At 39.9% G+C, this 17,270-nt stretch overlaps 1 protein-coding gene across 1 annotated transcript in view; it reads right to left on the reverse strand.

Moving 5' to 3' along the window:
* The window catches only part of LOC107191999, a 41,075-nt gene that overhangs the window by 21,150 nt on the left and 2,655 nt on the right, over window positions 1–17,270 (reverse strand). Inside the window, exons 2-5 of the mRNA XM_015581169.1 lie at window positions 16,426–16,551; window positions 9,216–9,488; window positions 6,688–7,056; window positions 2,565–2,795 (exon numbers count right to left, since the gene is read on the reverse strand). Of these exons, the coding sequence (XP_015436655.1) occupies window positions 2,565–2,795; window positions 6,688–7,056; window positions 9,216–9,488; window positions 16,426–16,551 (999 nt within the window). The remainder of the gene's footprint in view (window positions 1–2,564; window positions 2,796–6,687; window positions 7,057–9,215; window positions 9,489–16,425; window positions 16,552–17,270) is intronic.

Raw genomic sequence — 17,270 nt, forward strand, 5'->3', positions numbered from 1 at the left:
AAAATCGAGTTTCTTCGAAACGAAGTTCCGTACAAAGTAAAGCCTAAAATGGCGAATGTTGAACAATAATTTTCCAGTTTCTCACTTTTATTAAATATAAATTTACTGTTCTCTTCTAGGCGCCGGATCAAGGGAGGGGCTACGGGACGGCTGTAGTCCCGGGCCCCGCTTTCTAGGGGGCCCCCTTCTAAGCCTTCCATTTCGTTATGATTAAATGTGATTTAATTTTATTTAGAATAACTTTTTATTTTTTAAGATATTTATGTACTTTATTGTATTTTTCATTACAAAAATGTATCCCCTCCACCGTCAACCAAGGGGGCCCTAGAAGGTTAGATAGCCTCGGGCCCCAAAAATCTTAATCCAGGCCTGACTCTTTTCAAACGATTTTCGTAATGACCTGGTAAATGATTACTTTACCGGTACACTTTCGTTCGAAGAAAATAAAACTAAAAAAAAAAAAAACATTTACATAAATGTGTTACGTTCACGATTATATTTTTGCATTTTACCCGTGTTTATTGTAATTTTTTAATGGCTTTCAGGATAAATGGTTATTAGTTTCTGATTCGATAGAGCAAAATCATCCATGGTGAAAGAGTTTTTCTACTCCAATGACTCTCAAAATTCACTAATTTTACCATAGTCCCTGATCATTCTGCGTTCCATTTCCGTTGTACCACGAATTAAAGCTCATTTAGAATAATGTATACTTAATATCGATCTTGAATATGTTCAACGTTTCAAATTTAGGGGGGTAAAGCTTGTTTGTTCAATTCGCTATGCATATTCGCTTGTATTTTATATGTATTTATCTTCCTACCAATTAACGTCAACGTCAACTACCTTCTGCCTAGAATTATTAATGATCCACAAATTCTTCGAATGTTAGTAACGGACTATATTTAACTCTTCATGATCATTACAGTCACGGTGATCGAGCTTCAACTTTTCTCCAATGCACAGCAAAACACGTTATGTATTTTCAATGAACATAACGGCTCCATTCTTCTGTACCTATACAAAAGGTATTCAATTGCGTGAAATACTTTTTGGTACTGGCTATGCCAAATAAATTACTAATAATTCAATTCAATTTGAACGATGCAAAACAAACTCGTCAAAGTTTTTAAGACATTCACACATTTCAGAAATTCTTTATGATAGTTTTTCGGTGACACTTGGAGTGACAAGGAAAATCTTGAATCAGGACAAACGGTTTTTTTTAGAAAACTGGTGTAAAATGTCGAGCAAGTTACGTATAAACAAAACTTCGAATACTACATAACTGCTAACGCTTATCTGCCTTTATAAAAAATAACTTGAAAAATTTGAATATTTTGCAATTGTTCACTTACCACCTCTAGAAAGGAGAGGAATTCACAACTTTATTTATATCCACGGTAAATTACTCGCATATGTATCCGCCCACTCTATTGGTATTACATATAATTTGATTAATACACTTCCTGATTAACCTAAGACTAGGTTAAAATGAAAATTTAATGTTCTCTGTTGCTCGATACGGCAACAAAATTCACATGCTAAATTTCTTTAAAAAAAAATAATTCAATCACCGCATATAACAGATTAAAACATAGTAATATCACGAGGACATCCTACAAAATATTAATTTATTGTAAATACGTTTGTATAAAGTAAATAGTGATCGTAGATGGATACTTTCGTGCACGTTCGTTTGTTACTTCCACTGATTACAAATTCTAACTTACAATAGAACTTTCTTAAATAAGTTATGTATTACTTCTCAATTGAATGCATCCTGGCCTAAAGTATGTGTTAATCAAAGTTCATACTACTGCAAAGTATAAGCAATATTTCGAACTTTAACACTGACTATATCTGCAAAGGTTCATAGGTTATCGTTCCTATATTTGCAGATTTTTAAACCATGGTTTTCCCAGGGACAGAAAATTTTGTCTGGGCGAATATCAGGCTAGTTTTTGGTTTTGATGGGTCCACGGTAATTTTACTATCAACAATTATTCCCACGAAACCAAAGGCCTGTTTCTTCATGAAAAAGAATTATTTATGTTATATAGAGTGTTAAATGTTAAATTCTAAATGTATTTGAGCCTTAAAAGAGGAGGAGGGGGAAGTGTTACGTGTTACCCGATAGGTAGCACGTATTGTATAATGTTAAAGCGAGAGACTTCAGGTTAGCGACGTCGATTTGGTAACAACGCCAAAACAGAGACAGAGTAGAGTCGTGATACGACTGTAGAATAGAAAAGACGTGTTAAGATAAGTACTCCTCCTCTCCAAATAAATAATTCTTCCCTTTTATTAATATTGCCTTTATTTATTCGGGAGTCATGCCGCGTCCACGCAACAATATGTTATAGGTACAATAAGTATGAGATACGCGGATACTTTTACGTGTGTGTACCTATCTGTAAGTTGTTGGGTCTTGAACTACCGTCCACGAGGAGCGGGTTTGAATCCCGGCAGAAATGTATAATTTTATTTTATTATTTACCGTAAGGAGTGCAGAGAAAACGAAACTGTAAATTGAATAGTTCCAGAAACTTGGGCAAACTCACCGTTTTCCGATTTCGGTGGAACTGGCTCGATTTTCACAGAAGTGGTGGTTGCATGAAGGGACGTTGAGACCTCGGCGACCTGACACGGCACCGAAGCCAAGGGCTCCCTTTTCACCAAGTTACCGCCGCCATTCACGTTGTTATTGCAACTCGAATCTTGCCCGTTCCAGGACGAGGCAACCGGCAACGTCCTGCTGCAGCCCGCATCGGAATGTACAGTCTTTGTCTTCCCTGAAATTGATGAGACCGATTCGATCAATCAGAGTTACTGTTATTCAACGTGCTGCGATTCTCAGGACCCTTCTGTGTTCACCGACCATGTTAATTTTGCCAAATTTCCAACCGGGGTTGCGGTACCAAAGTGTTTACTCTATCGATCCGAACGTCTCAGGAACGATTATCAGGGCAAAAGGGACTCGCAACGAGGTCAATTGCTGCGTGAATACAGCCGACATCAATTCCACAGCCGACTACTATAGTAATCGGGGGAAAAAGGACGATCCAGACTTTATCGTCTGTACTGTGAACATTTATGCTGTCGAGCGTGGCTACGCGCACAACTTGCGGAAACATTCGACGTACAATGTAAACCGTGCGCGTTCGTAGATCGCCAAATAACAATGAAAACGTTTATATCATCCAGCACTTCGTGACACAAAGTACAGAGAATTATTATATATGACCAACGAACATCCTTTCCGCCATAGCTATCCGTGAACTTGACTGTATTCCTACACAAACTCTTTGTATTCCACTGAAACGATCAGTATGATCAATAACAACTTCGCGAATGGAACGAGACTTTTACGAGTACTCTGCAATTTCATGAAGCTTTCATGAAACTCTGTTACATTTTTTATGAAACCGTGATAAAAGCTCCTGCACGTTGAATTGTGCTTTATTCGAGTTTTGGGAAACTGTTCGGTCTCCGAATCCTTCGGATTCTGGTGATACTGTTGACACTAGATATGGCGTGAACTGCTATTTGTGAATCACTCGCGATTCGATCACGTACGTTTCCAATCACGGTGATTTTTCACAGTGATTCGTGATTTCTCGTGATCGTTTCTGATTGGTGGAGAAACCTAACAGTTCTTTACACGCGACACATAATCTGTATATTTTATATTAACGACATCAAAACAAAAATTCGAGTTATATCGTATAAAGTGAAGAAATAATTAAAAACAATGAAGAATAATGAATAAATTAATGATTATAAATTATAATCTACATGTTACCTAGCAAATCATTCTTTATAGAATTTCTTGTTTTTTCTACTGATTTTTACAAACACGAATAGTAATGTAATTCATCGTAAAATCATATTGAATACGTTTTTCTGTTTAAAGATCAAGGAATTACGATCGCAGTGAGCAAATTCACTCAAGATAAAAAAATCGCAATCACTGTCGTAAATGAAGTTAAATCACGACCGTGATCGTGATTCGGCGATCACTGTGATAAATCACCGTTAGTGATTTTGCACGCCATCTCTAGTTGACACGTTTACAAATTGAAAGATGCGTATTCTAACTGAGGAGTATTTAGGAAATATGAAGTATCTTCGAATCGTTATGAAACGAGCAGTTGCATCTTGAATAATGTTTTACAAAGTTGTCACAGTCAAGTTGTTCACAATTAATCGCAATTCTAAACATTTGGGAAACGTTTCTTATACGCCTTTTAAGGCATTATATACCATAGGGTTTTTAAAAACTTTTCAAACGTTCCCAAAAAGTACAGAGAATGTTACTTTCACACATTCGAAAAATGTTCTGAGAATGTTGGAAACACAGGACGTCCTCAGGGCGGTCGAATTTTGTAAATACATATGTAGGAGCTTCCTACGACATTCGAAGATCTTAACGAAGACGTAGAGGCGGGGTGTGCACATGTGGACCTTTTCGGGACATCCTCCGAATGTACCGAACGTCTGGAACGTACGTTCTCCGGACGTACATATGACGTTTTTGTGCTATTTGGGAATGATGTATTTTACATATTTAATTGATGTTGATGATGATGTCAAAATTATCAATTAACATTGATAGTATTATAAACACTTTAGATTTGAATGCATTCAACCAAGAAGTTGTACTATTATTACTGCTGGAAATGATAAAAAAATGAACACACCGGAGTCCAGAAAAAAGAAACTGATACAATCTATGTATGCGTAAAAAATTAAAACCTTGTAGGATCCCGAACGACAACCGACAAAATATTAATTTATTAAATTATTTTTATACAAGATTATTCTGAAAAAAAAAAAATAATAATAAAAATGAACACTGTATAGACACATCGAAAGAAACACTGCACTTGAATCAATCCTAGCTGAAAAATTAGACTTTATAAACAGTTACAGTTATGTATGTATATATTTATAACACGTAGAAAAAGTGAATACGATAGTTTTTTAACGAGGTCAGAGATTGATTATGACCGGTAACGAGGACAAGTTGGTTCCACGATATTTACGTAACACCGCAGAGAAATTATTGGTCAGTCTCTGTTGCTCGAAATCACGCGAAGAGCATCGTTTTCTCGGTATTCCGTGCAATTTACTCATTGTCAGCGGCGTTCCGGTAACGAGTCTCAGCCAGCAAGACTCGTCGCGGTCGTTCTCCCGAATAAGTAGCCCCGTCGTGGGAAGTCGACTGGGGAATCGACTGGGCCACGTGGTGGAAAGAAATGAATCACGAAAACGAACCGTAAAACTGACGTCGGGGGTACCGAGGAGAAACCGGTGGAGTAGCCAGTCGACTCTTACAGTAATTATAGAAGCGGCAGAATCTTGCGTAAGCTTGTCCCTCTTTCTCTCTCTTTTCTCATTTTCGTATCGCCTCTTCCTCCGCATGTCTGTTCATCGGTTATCCTTTCCTCCTGTGTTTGCTGACTTTTCAGACTTTTTTTCAAAAACCTTCTTTCCTCTCAACTGCGTCTTTTTTCCTGCCGTCTTAATCGTTTTTTGCTTCTCCCCCGTTTCTTTCTCCTATAAACACGCACACCATCCTCCTTCTCCTCCTCGTCCTCCCTCTCCTTGTCTCCCTTCGACTTTACGATTCTTTTTACGAAACGACTCTACGCTTCTTGTTCCTCCTCCGTTGTTTCATCAGCGTTCTCGGTTATTTCCCCCGCTTCTCTTCTGTGCCTGTCTCACACCATCATTCTCCGTCAGTGTTACCCACTCCGGGTCCTGAACGACCAATCCACGTTGGCTTCTCTCCTTCTGACTGAAGCGATCGACACATTTTCGCGTTGCGGAATGCCCGAAAGGAATCGCTGCAAGATCGGCAATTGTATCAACGACGGTAGCCGATCGGAAGCTTCCTACTTCTTTCACGCGCGCGACATTACGGAGGTCGTTGGGTCGAGCAACAGAAGGATATTACATATTACGGAAATGCGGTCAGAAGTGTATTCTATAATGTACGCTACTATAGAATCCGATTGGGTCTCTCCTGTGATCGAGAAGTACGGAAATAAGTATGTGAAAAGTTTCGTATTAGGATCTCTAAAATCGAATTATGTACCTAGAGACAATGAGCAAGATTTTCCCTTTCTTGTGACGCGACGGACAACATTGCATTTTATCGTTCTACCTAATCTAATTTTGTATCATAACGGTCAGTTCGGTACCTAATTACCGATTACTCGAGTACCTACCTCTCAAGTACTGCTCGTACTAAATCGATCAAAGGTGCTCGAGAATCATTACTTATTAAATTCTGAACGAATGATCACACAGCATCTCTAAACTCCGTATCGGAGTCCGAAAAATCACTTGATACACAGGACACGTACAACATGAAGTATCCAGCCGAGAGTCATTCCCAAAGGATCCTTTTCTTTTTTTACCCATAAATCCAAAAATACACAGTCTCATCTTTAATAGTTGTAAACATCGACCAATCTATCGAAAACTTTCATAGTGAGTCCGTTCTTGAGCTCATTTGAAGGAAGCACCTTTAAACGGTTCGTTTAGATTCGGGACCTGAACATAATCCTCGCCTAAGATCGTTAAAAAGCACCACACGGTCGCGTCGAGCAGATAGACGAACAAAAAAAAAAGAGAGGAAAAGAACAGAGTGAAGAAGAGAGAAAAGGAAAGACGTACCGGTGTTTCTGCAAACGCAGGGCTGCCTAGGCGATTTGTTCTCCAGTTTCACCGGCTGACCTTGACTCGGCAGGAAGGCCTCTCGTTTCTTGCTGGTGGTCTGAACGACCTGGTTGCCAGTGGTCTGCTCTCCGCCCTGCATCACCATCGTGCTCGTCGTTGAGCTCGTCGGGCACGAGGTGCCGTTCACGGTGACCGAGCATCCGGTAGTCGAACCTGTCGGCGACTGATACTCTTGAAGTAGCACTCCCGTTGTTGGTACCACGTTCCCCGTCGAATTTGGCGACGAGAAACTGTTAATCGTCAACGTGGGAGTGTTCCCGGTGACCAAAGACAGTTGCGGTGAGAAAGTGTTTTGATGAAGACCTCCTGTTTATAAATATAGTCTCATCAATCCTTTTATCTGTAGCTACGAAATCATGCGATATTATCATCATACGCGGTGCGGACTTAATTCTATAGGTACTGGTCCCAGATAGCACCATACATCCTAAGTACGTCCGTTTCATGTCCAGTTTATATCCGAATGTCCTACGTCCATTTTGGACATCCCTAGGACGTTCGTAAGACTTAAATTTCGGATGATCTAGAAACGTCCGTCCCAAAAGTCCTACGGATGTTCTCAAGATTTAAATTTCGGATGTTCTAGAAACGTCCATCCCAAAAATCCTACGGATGTTCTCAAGACTTAAATTTTTGATGGTTTCGTTTAGTATTTTTGCCAATGTCGTTCCGTGCAAGGTGATGAAACCCCATGAAGAAGGTGTCAGTCTTTAAAGAATCAATAGAGAAGTGTAACGACACTAGTGGTTTTGTGCGAAAACCTCAAGAAAGTTGAAAAAACATGTTTTTTCTTAAACCGTATCTAACCAACACCAAATTAGAGTTTTGCTGTGAAAATAGAAATAAACACAATATACTTGGAGATCATAATCCTCAGACCTATATTTTCATTATAATTCCTTGCAGGAAATTTAACCTTTTATTTATTAACAGGAACTAACTAGATCTAATTTCTACTAAGTGTGGAAATCGCCGAAAAGTTAATCTTTTATTTGTGAAAAAACAAACTAACCTAACCTAACTCCTGTCATCTTGCACAGAATGAAACCTAACCGCAATTTTAAACATTTGGGAAACGTTTCTTATACGTCTTTTAAGACATTACCATAGCGTTTTTAAAATCTCTTTAAGCGTTCCCAAAACGTACAGGGAATGTTACTTTTACACATTCGAGAAACGTTCAGAGAATGTTGACACAGGACGTCCTCAGGACGTTCCAGTTTCTAAATAGGACCTTCTTACGACATTTAAAGATCTTAATGAGGACCTAACAGGAAGATATGGACTTTTTCGGGACATCCTCCGAATCTACAGAACGTACGGAACGTACGTCCATCGGACGTACATACGACGTTTTTTGTGCTATTTGGGGTAGGTACATGGTTAACATATTTATTGGGTTGTTCGGAAAGTAATTTCGTTTTGTTCAGTTAGATGTCGTTAATCGTATTTATTCTAACCTATAAAATCATCACATATTTTGACAACTGACATTTACACGTGATGAATTAGTTCCAAGTACATCAAAAGCTATCCATCAAAAGAAGGTGATGCTATCTGTTTGGTGGGATTGGAAAGGGATTCTTTTTTTTTTTTCTTTTTTTGAGTTCCTATCAAACAACCAAAGAATTAATTCGAATATGTACTGTCACCAATTGAACAAAGTGAATGATTCCATCAAGCACAAGAGACCGGGAATTGCTGAACAGGAAAGGTGTAGTGTTTCTTCACTTCTCACGCAAAACGTTTGGTTCAAATGAAGGTGTGAAAAACCACTTACTTCAGTTTTTTGCCAATAAGTTCTAGGAGCGCGGAATTGCTTCATTACCTGAAAGGTGGCAAAATGTGTTGGAACAAAATAGTCAATATATAACTGTTTAATAAAACTGTTCCTTTCAATGAAAAAGAATCGTCTTTCATTTCCATGGAATAAACGAAATTACTTTCCGACTAACGCAACAGTTAACGTAGTCGATTGCTATAGCCATCGCCATCGCGTTTACACATTCTTCGAAAGAACCATCGAATAATATCAGTCATCTGCCAAACTGATCAAAGATTATTCCAATGTTTACTTCGAGTTACGCGGCCATCGTACGGCGATTAAACTCCTCGAACTTGTTGAATGCGTAACCTTAATTCGACTGTATCAAATCGATCGATAAAGTTAAACGAGAAAAGTTTGCTGGCATCGAGATATCCGATATCATATTTAGATCGATGACATGGACGCTGGAAAACACCGGGAGAAACTTTGTCCTACGTCTCCCATTCGCATTCCATTTATTATTTACGACTCTGCAATATGTTCGTGATATCTTGGTTCGCTTAATTTAAATACACTTTACATGGAATTATAAATAAAGTTAACTCCAAGTAGAGAATTGTTCGGTTTGAAGAGGCAAAAATTCTAAAGGATAATAACGCTAGGTATACATGTTCGACAAACATTACAGCGTACTCACCATGATGAAGATGATGAAGACCAGTTAGGTTCAGTGTATGTTGTGTATGTTGGGTATGTTGGGCGTGATGCAAACTGCCGACGTTCACACCGACACCTTGAAGACTAAGCGCCTGTTGACCCGAAGGAGCTAAACTGGCCAAATTCTTGGCCAGTAGTTCGAGCTGCGTCACAGGAACTGGGCTGTACGGTGATCCAGGAGGTGGCGTGGGAGCACCCCAGGTATAACCACCCACTCCAACCCCAACGGCGGCAGAAAACACGCTCTCTGAAACTACAGAATCCAGCGCTTAATCGATCAGCTTTTCCTCTAACCCTCTAATCGGAACCAAGCGCCTATGTGGTGACAATGGAACTTTCTTCCAAGTTAATGCTTCCTATGGGAACAACGCGTATTGACTCAAACATTTGCTCGTATAAGGCAGTTATACAGTCTTGTCCAAACTGTACGCATAATCGTAGGTTTTACGTTAAACATATGTAAGTAAATTGGATAAGAAATAACTATAAAAAAATTGACGCAGAGTTTTCCGTTTACGTCTTGTTGGTCACCTGTCATTTTAATATACGATGATCCTCTTTGGGGTGAACGTAATGTCGGATGAAAAATGTCTCGTGGTCTGTGTGAAAAGTAGTGATCGCAAGAAGTAGTCGTTTTGTATTTAACACTACGCATGAACGAAGTTCCATGGTATCGGTTAAATTTTCATACACGATTACAATAGCAAATAAAAGTGCGAGAACTATCTCGTTTTACTGGAAAAACGTGAAAGAGTATAGCCAATGAGTGGACGGTGTCGTGCCACGACCATCCCGACTTAAACTTTCGATCGTAAATCAGCATTCTCGTTGGGAGCACCAGCAGTTCAGGTCTCTGTGTATAGTACATACCTACATATATGTAGTACTCTGTACGCTTGCACGGAGAGGCTCTGTAACGCTCACGGCTCACGGCTTAAGCCGCTTGCGTTTTCTGATTTCACAAATGACGATGCGTCCGAGCCCTGACTCCAACAAATACACTCCGAAGCTGTATGAATATTAAAGTTGCCGAATGACGCGTTGCCCGATGAGCTTATTGAAATTTATCGCATTAGTTCTCCGTCGTTTTCGATAAATATGCAATAAACGGACGGTAGACGGATAAATGGAAAATCCATGCAAATTCATTTAAATCGGTCACGGCACTCTCGCCAACGAAAACATAGAAACAGGGAAAGAAGTCCGATGCTTTGTTATCCGTTCACTTCGATCCAGGAAACGAGACACTTCTGAAATCGTTCGAACGCTTTCCGTCGTCAGTCGACTCGAAATATGGAAACTTTAATCTATAACCACTTAACGTGTAAGCTCGTGTATCCGCATCGTTCAATCAACAATTAAAAAGAGAATTAGGAAAGGGTATATTTTCCATTGACACGGTGACTTTTAGTGAGACATGTATGAAACACGTGAATCGTAGATTTATATATTTTCATGGTATACACTCACCTGTTCGTTCTGCGAACAATCAGCAGCATGGAAGGGAAACGATATTAGAAACTTTACGAACTGAATCGAACGATATGCATTATTGTTTACTTGTAAACGCGCGTTTCAAGCTGGAGGAATGATCGGTAAGGAAAATAAAGTGAGTGGGGTGAATAGATACGCGGGACACGCGGAACCCGCAAACCAGACACAATCGTATCGCGGTTTGCATTTCGGAGGTAATAAGTGAAAACCCGCCCGTGACTAGCGCCTCCAGACTCGATTTTAGACAAGTGGCTCGGCACGGCATTAACGGGGGAATCGATCCAATCCGACTCGCACTCTACAGGGTGTAACAAAAATGTTGTCCGACCCGGGAATGGGGCACTCGGGGGGGGGGGGGGGGAATTGAAACAAGTTTTTCCTCAGCAACAATGTAATCTGAAGCTTCGTTCCGGAGATATTAACGAAAAACTCCGACCAATCAGAGCGCGAGTTTACCAGCCGAGTTCCCGCGGCAACGCTGCGTACCAGTCGCAGTGCGTAGCCACCGCTAGCGCGGGAGCTCGGCTGGCATACTCGCGCTCTGATTGGTCGCGGTTTTTCGTTAATATCTCCGTAACGAAGCCTCAGATTACATTGTTGCTAAGGACAAACTTGTTCCAATTCACCCCCCGAGTGTCCCATTTCCGGGTCGGACAACATTTTTGTTATACCCTGTATAATATACGTACTTTTAGCCGACAACAATGCCCCGTACCGACATACCAACCCGTTTCACCGCCTCCTTCTCCCCCTTCCACCGACTCCACGCCTCCTTACTCGCGGTACTTCTCACGCGGACCATGCGGTCCTCGCGTATGGCGTTTTGGATTACTTCTCGGACAATGAAATCGTTTGGGGCCGAACGAAACAGGTAGAAAGTAAAAAGGCGAGACATATCTCCACCCTCGCGTTTCGAGCATGACCGCCATCACCATACCCTCCTCCCGCTTGAAATTCGTCCCTTCGTTTTTCGATGGCTCACGAACTGGCCAAGACACTGCGTGCACGTACGACGGAATTCTATTTGGCAGAGCATTTTCTACCCCTCGCTGACCGAGCCTCTCATTCACCCGCTTCAATTGCATAATTACGCCATTGTGCCCACACGGACAGGGGGTCCGTGAAAGGCCAGTTCCTCTCGGCCACTGAGGGCAGATACCGAGGTGAGAAAAAGCGTTCAGGGGACTCCCTCTATACGATGGGGTTCGCCAGGTAGCAAGCAAGCCGAGGATTTCGACGTGCTGTGCCCGATCCAGGATTCACATTTACCGCAAGTTTAATTAGTTGATAGGTATGCAGAGTGATCGGTTGCAGCGATCGGTCATATTCATTGCGATAACTGAGATGAACATAACATATGTATCTATGGTTTCCGCATATGGTAAACCTTTGTACGAAAATTTTCCGATCTTGTATTATTGTTTAATTACGATGTTCAGCTACATGCACGGAATAATGTCATTAAATTATAGTCTCTTATTAATAAATTATATAGACTTCTCCTATCCTATATTACAGCTTGAAAAACAGCTTATTTTTGAAGAATATGACTACATGGAGTAAACGACCCGTATGAAAATTTGTCGCTAAAAATCGGAAACATTTCACGACGGTATTGCCCTTTCCTCGGCATTTGCATCTCCGCACTTCGTTTTCCTTTTACACATGTATGTACACACGCAACCGTCTCGGTCCCTTCGACCGCTGCTGTTTCGGTTGACTCTAGATTACGATACGAATATTTTAAAACCAGGAAAAAAAGGTATCTATTGTCCTTTCGAGCGCAGTGTCGAGAGAGGAACAATTAGCGTCAACCATGTCCGATCGTTCCGTCCCGTGCGTCGGAAACTCCGGCAAGGGTCGCGGTCTATGATGATATTGTCCTGCATCGCGAGGTGCTATACGATGCTTACATTCTGTGTATATGTATAACATGAACCATTTCTAGCTTCGAGTTAGCATTCGACGTTATATACACAGGGTGTAACAAAAATGTTGTCCGACCCGGAAATGGGGCACTCGGGGGGTGAATGGGAATAAGTTTTTCCTTAGCAACAATGTAATCTGAGGCTTCGTTACCGAGATATTAACGAAAAACCCCGACCAATGAGAGCGCGAGTTTACCAGCCGAGTTCCCGCGGTAACGCTGCCTACCAGTCGCAGTGCGTAGCCACCGCTCGCGCGGGAACTCGGCTGACAAACTCGCGCTCTGATTGGTCGCGGTTTTTCGTTAATATCTCGGTAACGAAGCCTCAGATTACATTGTTGCTAAGGAAAAACTTATTCCCATTCACCCCCCGAGTGCCCCATTTCCGGGTCGGACAACATTTTTGCTACACCCTGTATACGTTCTTTTTACAAGTTCATTTCAAGGAGGACAGCCGGAAACATAATAGCAAGGCCTTTGTCGCAAGCAAGGAGGTGAGGAGGTGGAAGGGGGAGGAGGAGGCGGTGAAACGGGCTGGTATGATGTCGGTACAGAGCATCGTTACCGGCCAAAAGTACATACATACATATATTAACGAGTACGAGTTAGATCGGATCGATTCCTCCCTTAACGCAATGCCAAACCGCGGGTGGTCACACTGCAGAAGACAAGTGAGAGTATTATAATGTCCTCACACACCCTCCGCATCGTGGCCGAGTGGCGTACACCCGAATGGTGTAGAAAAAAACATACAGCAACAGATGTTGCTGTAAGAATAATTCGGTGAGAAATGCGACCTCGAAAACAATTTCCCCATGCAGCTTTTCCTTCGAAAAAGTATTGATCATAGAAGACTGGGGATCGACCTACTACGACACATCGATCCTAACGAGGGAGGATCAGTTCAACATTTTCAGTTGGCCTTTCCACACGGAGCCTCTTGCATTCTTCGAGCAAATAGAGTTCATGTTCGGAAAACTAAGTTTTAGTTTCTTTAGTGATCACGTCGTAATTATTTACTAGTTCGGATACTTAGTTATTATAAATAGTGTAAATGAATTATTGTAGGTTAAAAGTTAGACGGGACAATCGCGCAGTGTGTGTGTGTATGTATGTGTGAGTGTGTGGACACTTTTCGCGGCTTCTGTGGTGTATGTGCATGTGTGAATTAATTTCATGGATACTCGTGGACAGGACAATCGCTGTACGTGACAACTAGAGGGGTATTGGACCTTCCCTATTAGATAGACAATATTCGTAAAAAGATAGATAGATTTCCTTTGAATTTTATCGAGTAATCAGGGTTAATGCGATACAAGTGGATTCGAATCAAATACCGCCGTCACAAGTTACTGACATCTTCTACCGGGTAAGTATTGTAGATAGCTATTCTACATACTTTTCCTGCATGTCGTTGAGTCTTTAGAGTTTATAGTGACTATACGCCTCTTACCAACCCTGCCCTGCTGACAGTCCGTGCCATGTGGATTGCCATCATTTAGGGCTACTTTTAAACGCTTATAACTAACAAACGAAGCATTTGTTGAAATTTCGTTACTCTTGATTTTTGTCTTATTTTGCTCCCAAGAATCACCCCTGAAATTTTTTGCCACTGATGGTCGAACACACTGTACGTATACGTACATCTAGACCAAAATATGTATATCTGTGGTAAATACATCTGGCGTTTTGTAAAAACTATCAGTTTTGCCGTCTTAGCCCCAGTCTAAAAGAACCTTTATCTGCACATAAAGTATCGGCGTGGCGTATTGTCTACATACACGCCCGTAGTGCGGACCTCTCAATAATTAAACGCTGTTATCTATCAAATGGTTGGAAACAAAAAAAAATGCTATAAACAGAAATTGTAGAAAACTAAATGCTCTTTTAATATTGTTTGAACAACGTTTCGATACGAGTTATCATTTTTGAGAAATTCTTTAAAATCTCCGAAGACAAGGACAATTTTAAGGCCTGGTCGGCAGGCACCTTTTCCGGTTGTCTGAATGCAATAAACTTTTTGAGGGATTATTTTCTTATGAAATGGAATCATTCTAGGAAATGAGAGCAAAGAAATACAAAAAAACATTTTCATCAAGTATAAATAAGGGCTACCCTATTGTTCAATAGGCTGACAATGCATGACACATGATCAGTCCGAAAACCTGTTATTTTCTGGTCGAAAAGATTTAATAGCCAGTGTCGTGAACGGAGCCGAATAAGACGTTTATGTAGTTATTCCTAATAATTATTTAATGTGGCATACGCGGGCGTCGCTCTTCAAACTAATTTGCGAGAGAACGATATATTCTGGGGAAATAAATTAAAGACGCGACCAGCTGTTCCGATCGCGGTGCCAGGAGTCCCGATCGCCGAACTTGGAACAACTTCCAAGCCGCTTGATGCCTGGCGACTCTTTGAACACGCGCGTGGCAATAATTTGTCCGGCGCGATGCAATCTAAATGAAATAATACACGTTCGACAATAACGATTGCCTGACACAGGCTGCGCCTCACCTGCTGCAGCTGCTTACGGAATAATGGGAAATTTCGGGAGGAAATTAAAGACAACGCTCGTTGCTCTCGATTCTACAAACCAAGAAATTTTTCCGTACGATGAGCAACTTTCTACCGGCTGGGTTTAACTTTCCTAAAAAAAACTTGTAGCAAATGTTATTGTTACATTGGGTGAGTGCAGAAGCTTTAAGTGTACCTGCTACAAAAGCATAGCCTGTATCATTTTAATAAAAATTATTTATTTAATTCATTAGATAATCGCCATTGCTTTCAATAACATTTGACCTTTGTTCTGGTAGCATATTCGAATTTACTACAAGGAGTAAAATTTTGAAATTTATACAATTAAATTAAATTCATAAATTTATATTTTATCCCATATTGGGATCAATACAGCAGCTTCTCCAAACAGATCTGGAATGTTTGTTACGGTGTTTATAATAATTATTCCGCTGCAAAACTTGCAAGTCACTCTGACACGTCAATTTTTGTTCAATCATCAACAGAATTATTTACTGTTTCCACAAAACCATGACGATCGAACCATTTACAGAAAATCCATCAAAATTTTAGCACTGACCCAATACATACATGTATATAGTTCGTACCTCTGATGAGAATGTAGAATAATTTATCTTAACTACACACTTCTATGAATGTTGTATTCTGCACTCATAGGTTAATTATACAGAAATAATGAATCAAGGTGGAAAATTTCGAAATTAGTTGAACGAAGATTAAATAAAATTCAAACAAATTCATAATATTATATCTACAGAAAATTTCAGAATGCCGAAATTCGAAGCACACAAGTGTGTAGTAAAGGCCCAGGCAGCCAAGCCTGCAAAGCCAAATTCTGGCCAATGCCTCTTATAAAGTTAGAGTTACAAGTTTGATGCAAGATTTGCTACATATAAATAACGCACGCACATTGGCAGCAACATAGTATGCAGCAAATTGGCTTGCGCAAACCTTGTTCCTATTTTGCCCTCAATTTGACATAACTACATAGCTCACGTTGCAAGACTTTCTGCCAAATCATTTGAATGAGAGATAAAAGTTTAACAGTTTTTTTGATACGTTAAGAGTTACGAGTACACTCGAATTCATACTTATTTAAATACCGATAAAATAATACGTATACGACAAGTAGTAAGAAGTATGGTCGGGGGATAAAACGGGGTAAGAGTTAAATACAGCAATGACAAAAGGCAGGGAATAGAATAATGTATAAATCGTGTTCTAAACTTACCCTTGTGTGTTGTCGCGTGATAAGCTCGTGCTGGTGTAGGCGGTCCTGGGGTGGCGGGAGTGGCCGCGACGTAACTACCCCCGCCACCCCCGGGGAATAAAGAGTACAGCCCGTAACGACTCACACCTATAACATCGTTTAAACAGAATATTTATTTTTCACACTCATCGATTAACTGTAATTGGTATAGGTATACTACTACTAACAAAAATAAACAGCATTAACACTAGAACTACCAAAGCAGTCAAAATGACTGGTTAGTAGAATATTCTAACGATGATTAAAATGTTACCAAAATAAACTTTCTCAGATCTTTCAGTAGTTTAATTACTCGTATAATATGAAAATGAAGAAATTGATTAATTCAAGAATTTAAATATATTTAAAAGGTTCTCATGATTACAGATCCGACGGAAATAAATATACGTTCATCGTCGGTAGTTCTAGTGTTAAATAACAATAATGTTTAAATAATAATATTATGAAACAAAAAAAATCGAACTTATACTATTTTAAAAAATAACATCACATATATTTTATAACTAAAACTGTATGTATGAGTTTCAGTGTTGAAACTAACTCGGCATTTGTAACGAAAACTACATTCTTTCACTAGAAAAAATATTTGGTAAAGTGATATACATTTCTAAATGAATAAAAGAAATAAAACATTTATTGAAACAAAAATACAAAACATCGGGGAAACCATTGCGACAGACCTATTTCCTAGATTAAATAAAACAATCATTAGAACAGAAAAAAAAAACAATTTAATGATCATCGAATTATAAATTAAAAATAACAAGAAAATTCAGGGAACAACTGAAGGAAAGAATTATAAAAAA

The sequence above is a fragment of the Dufourea novaeangliae genome, unplaced genomic scaffold (genome assembly GCF_001272555.1).
Source record: "Dufourea novaeangliae isolate 0120121106 unplaced genomic scaffold, ASM127255v1 scaffold277, whole genome shotgun sequence".
NCBI lineage: Eukaryota > Metazoa > Arthropoda > Insecta > Hymenoptera > Halictidae > Dufourea > Dufourea novaeangliae.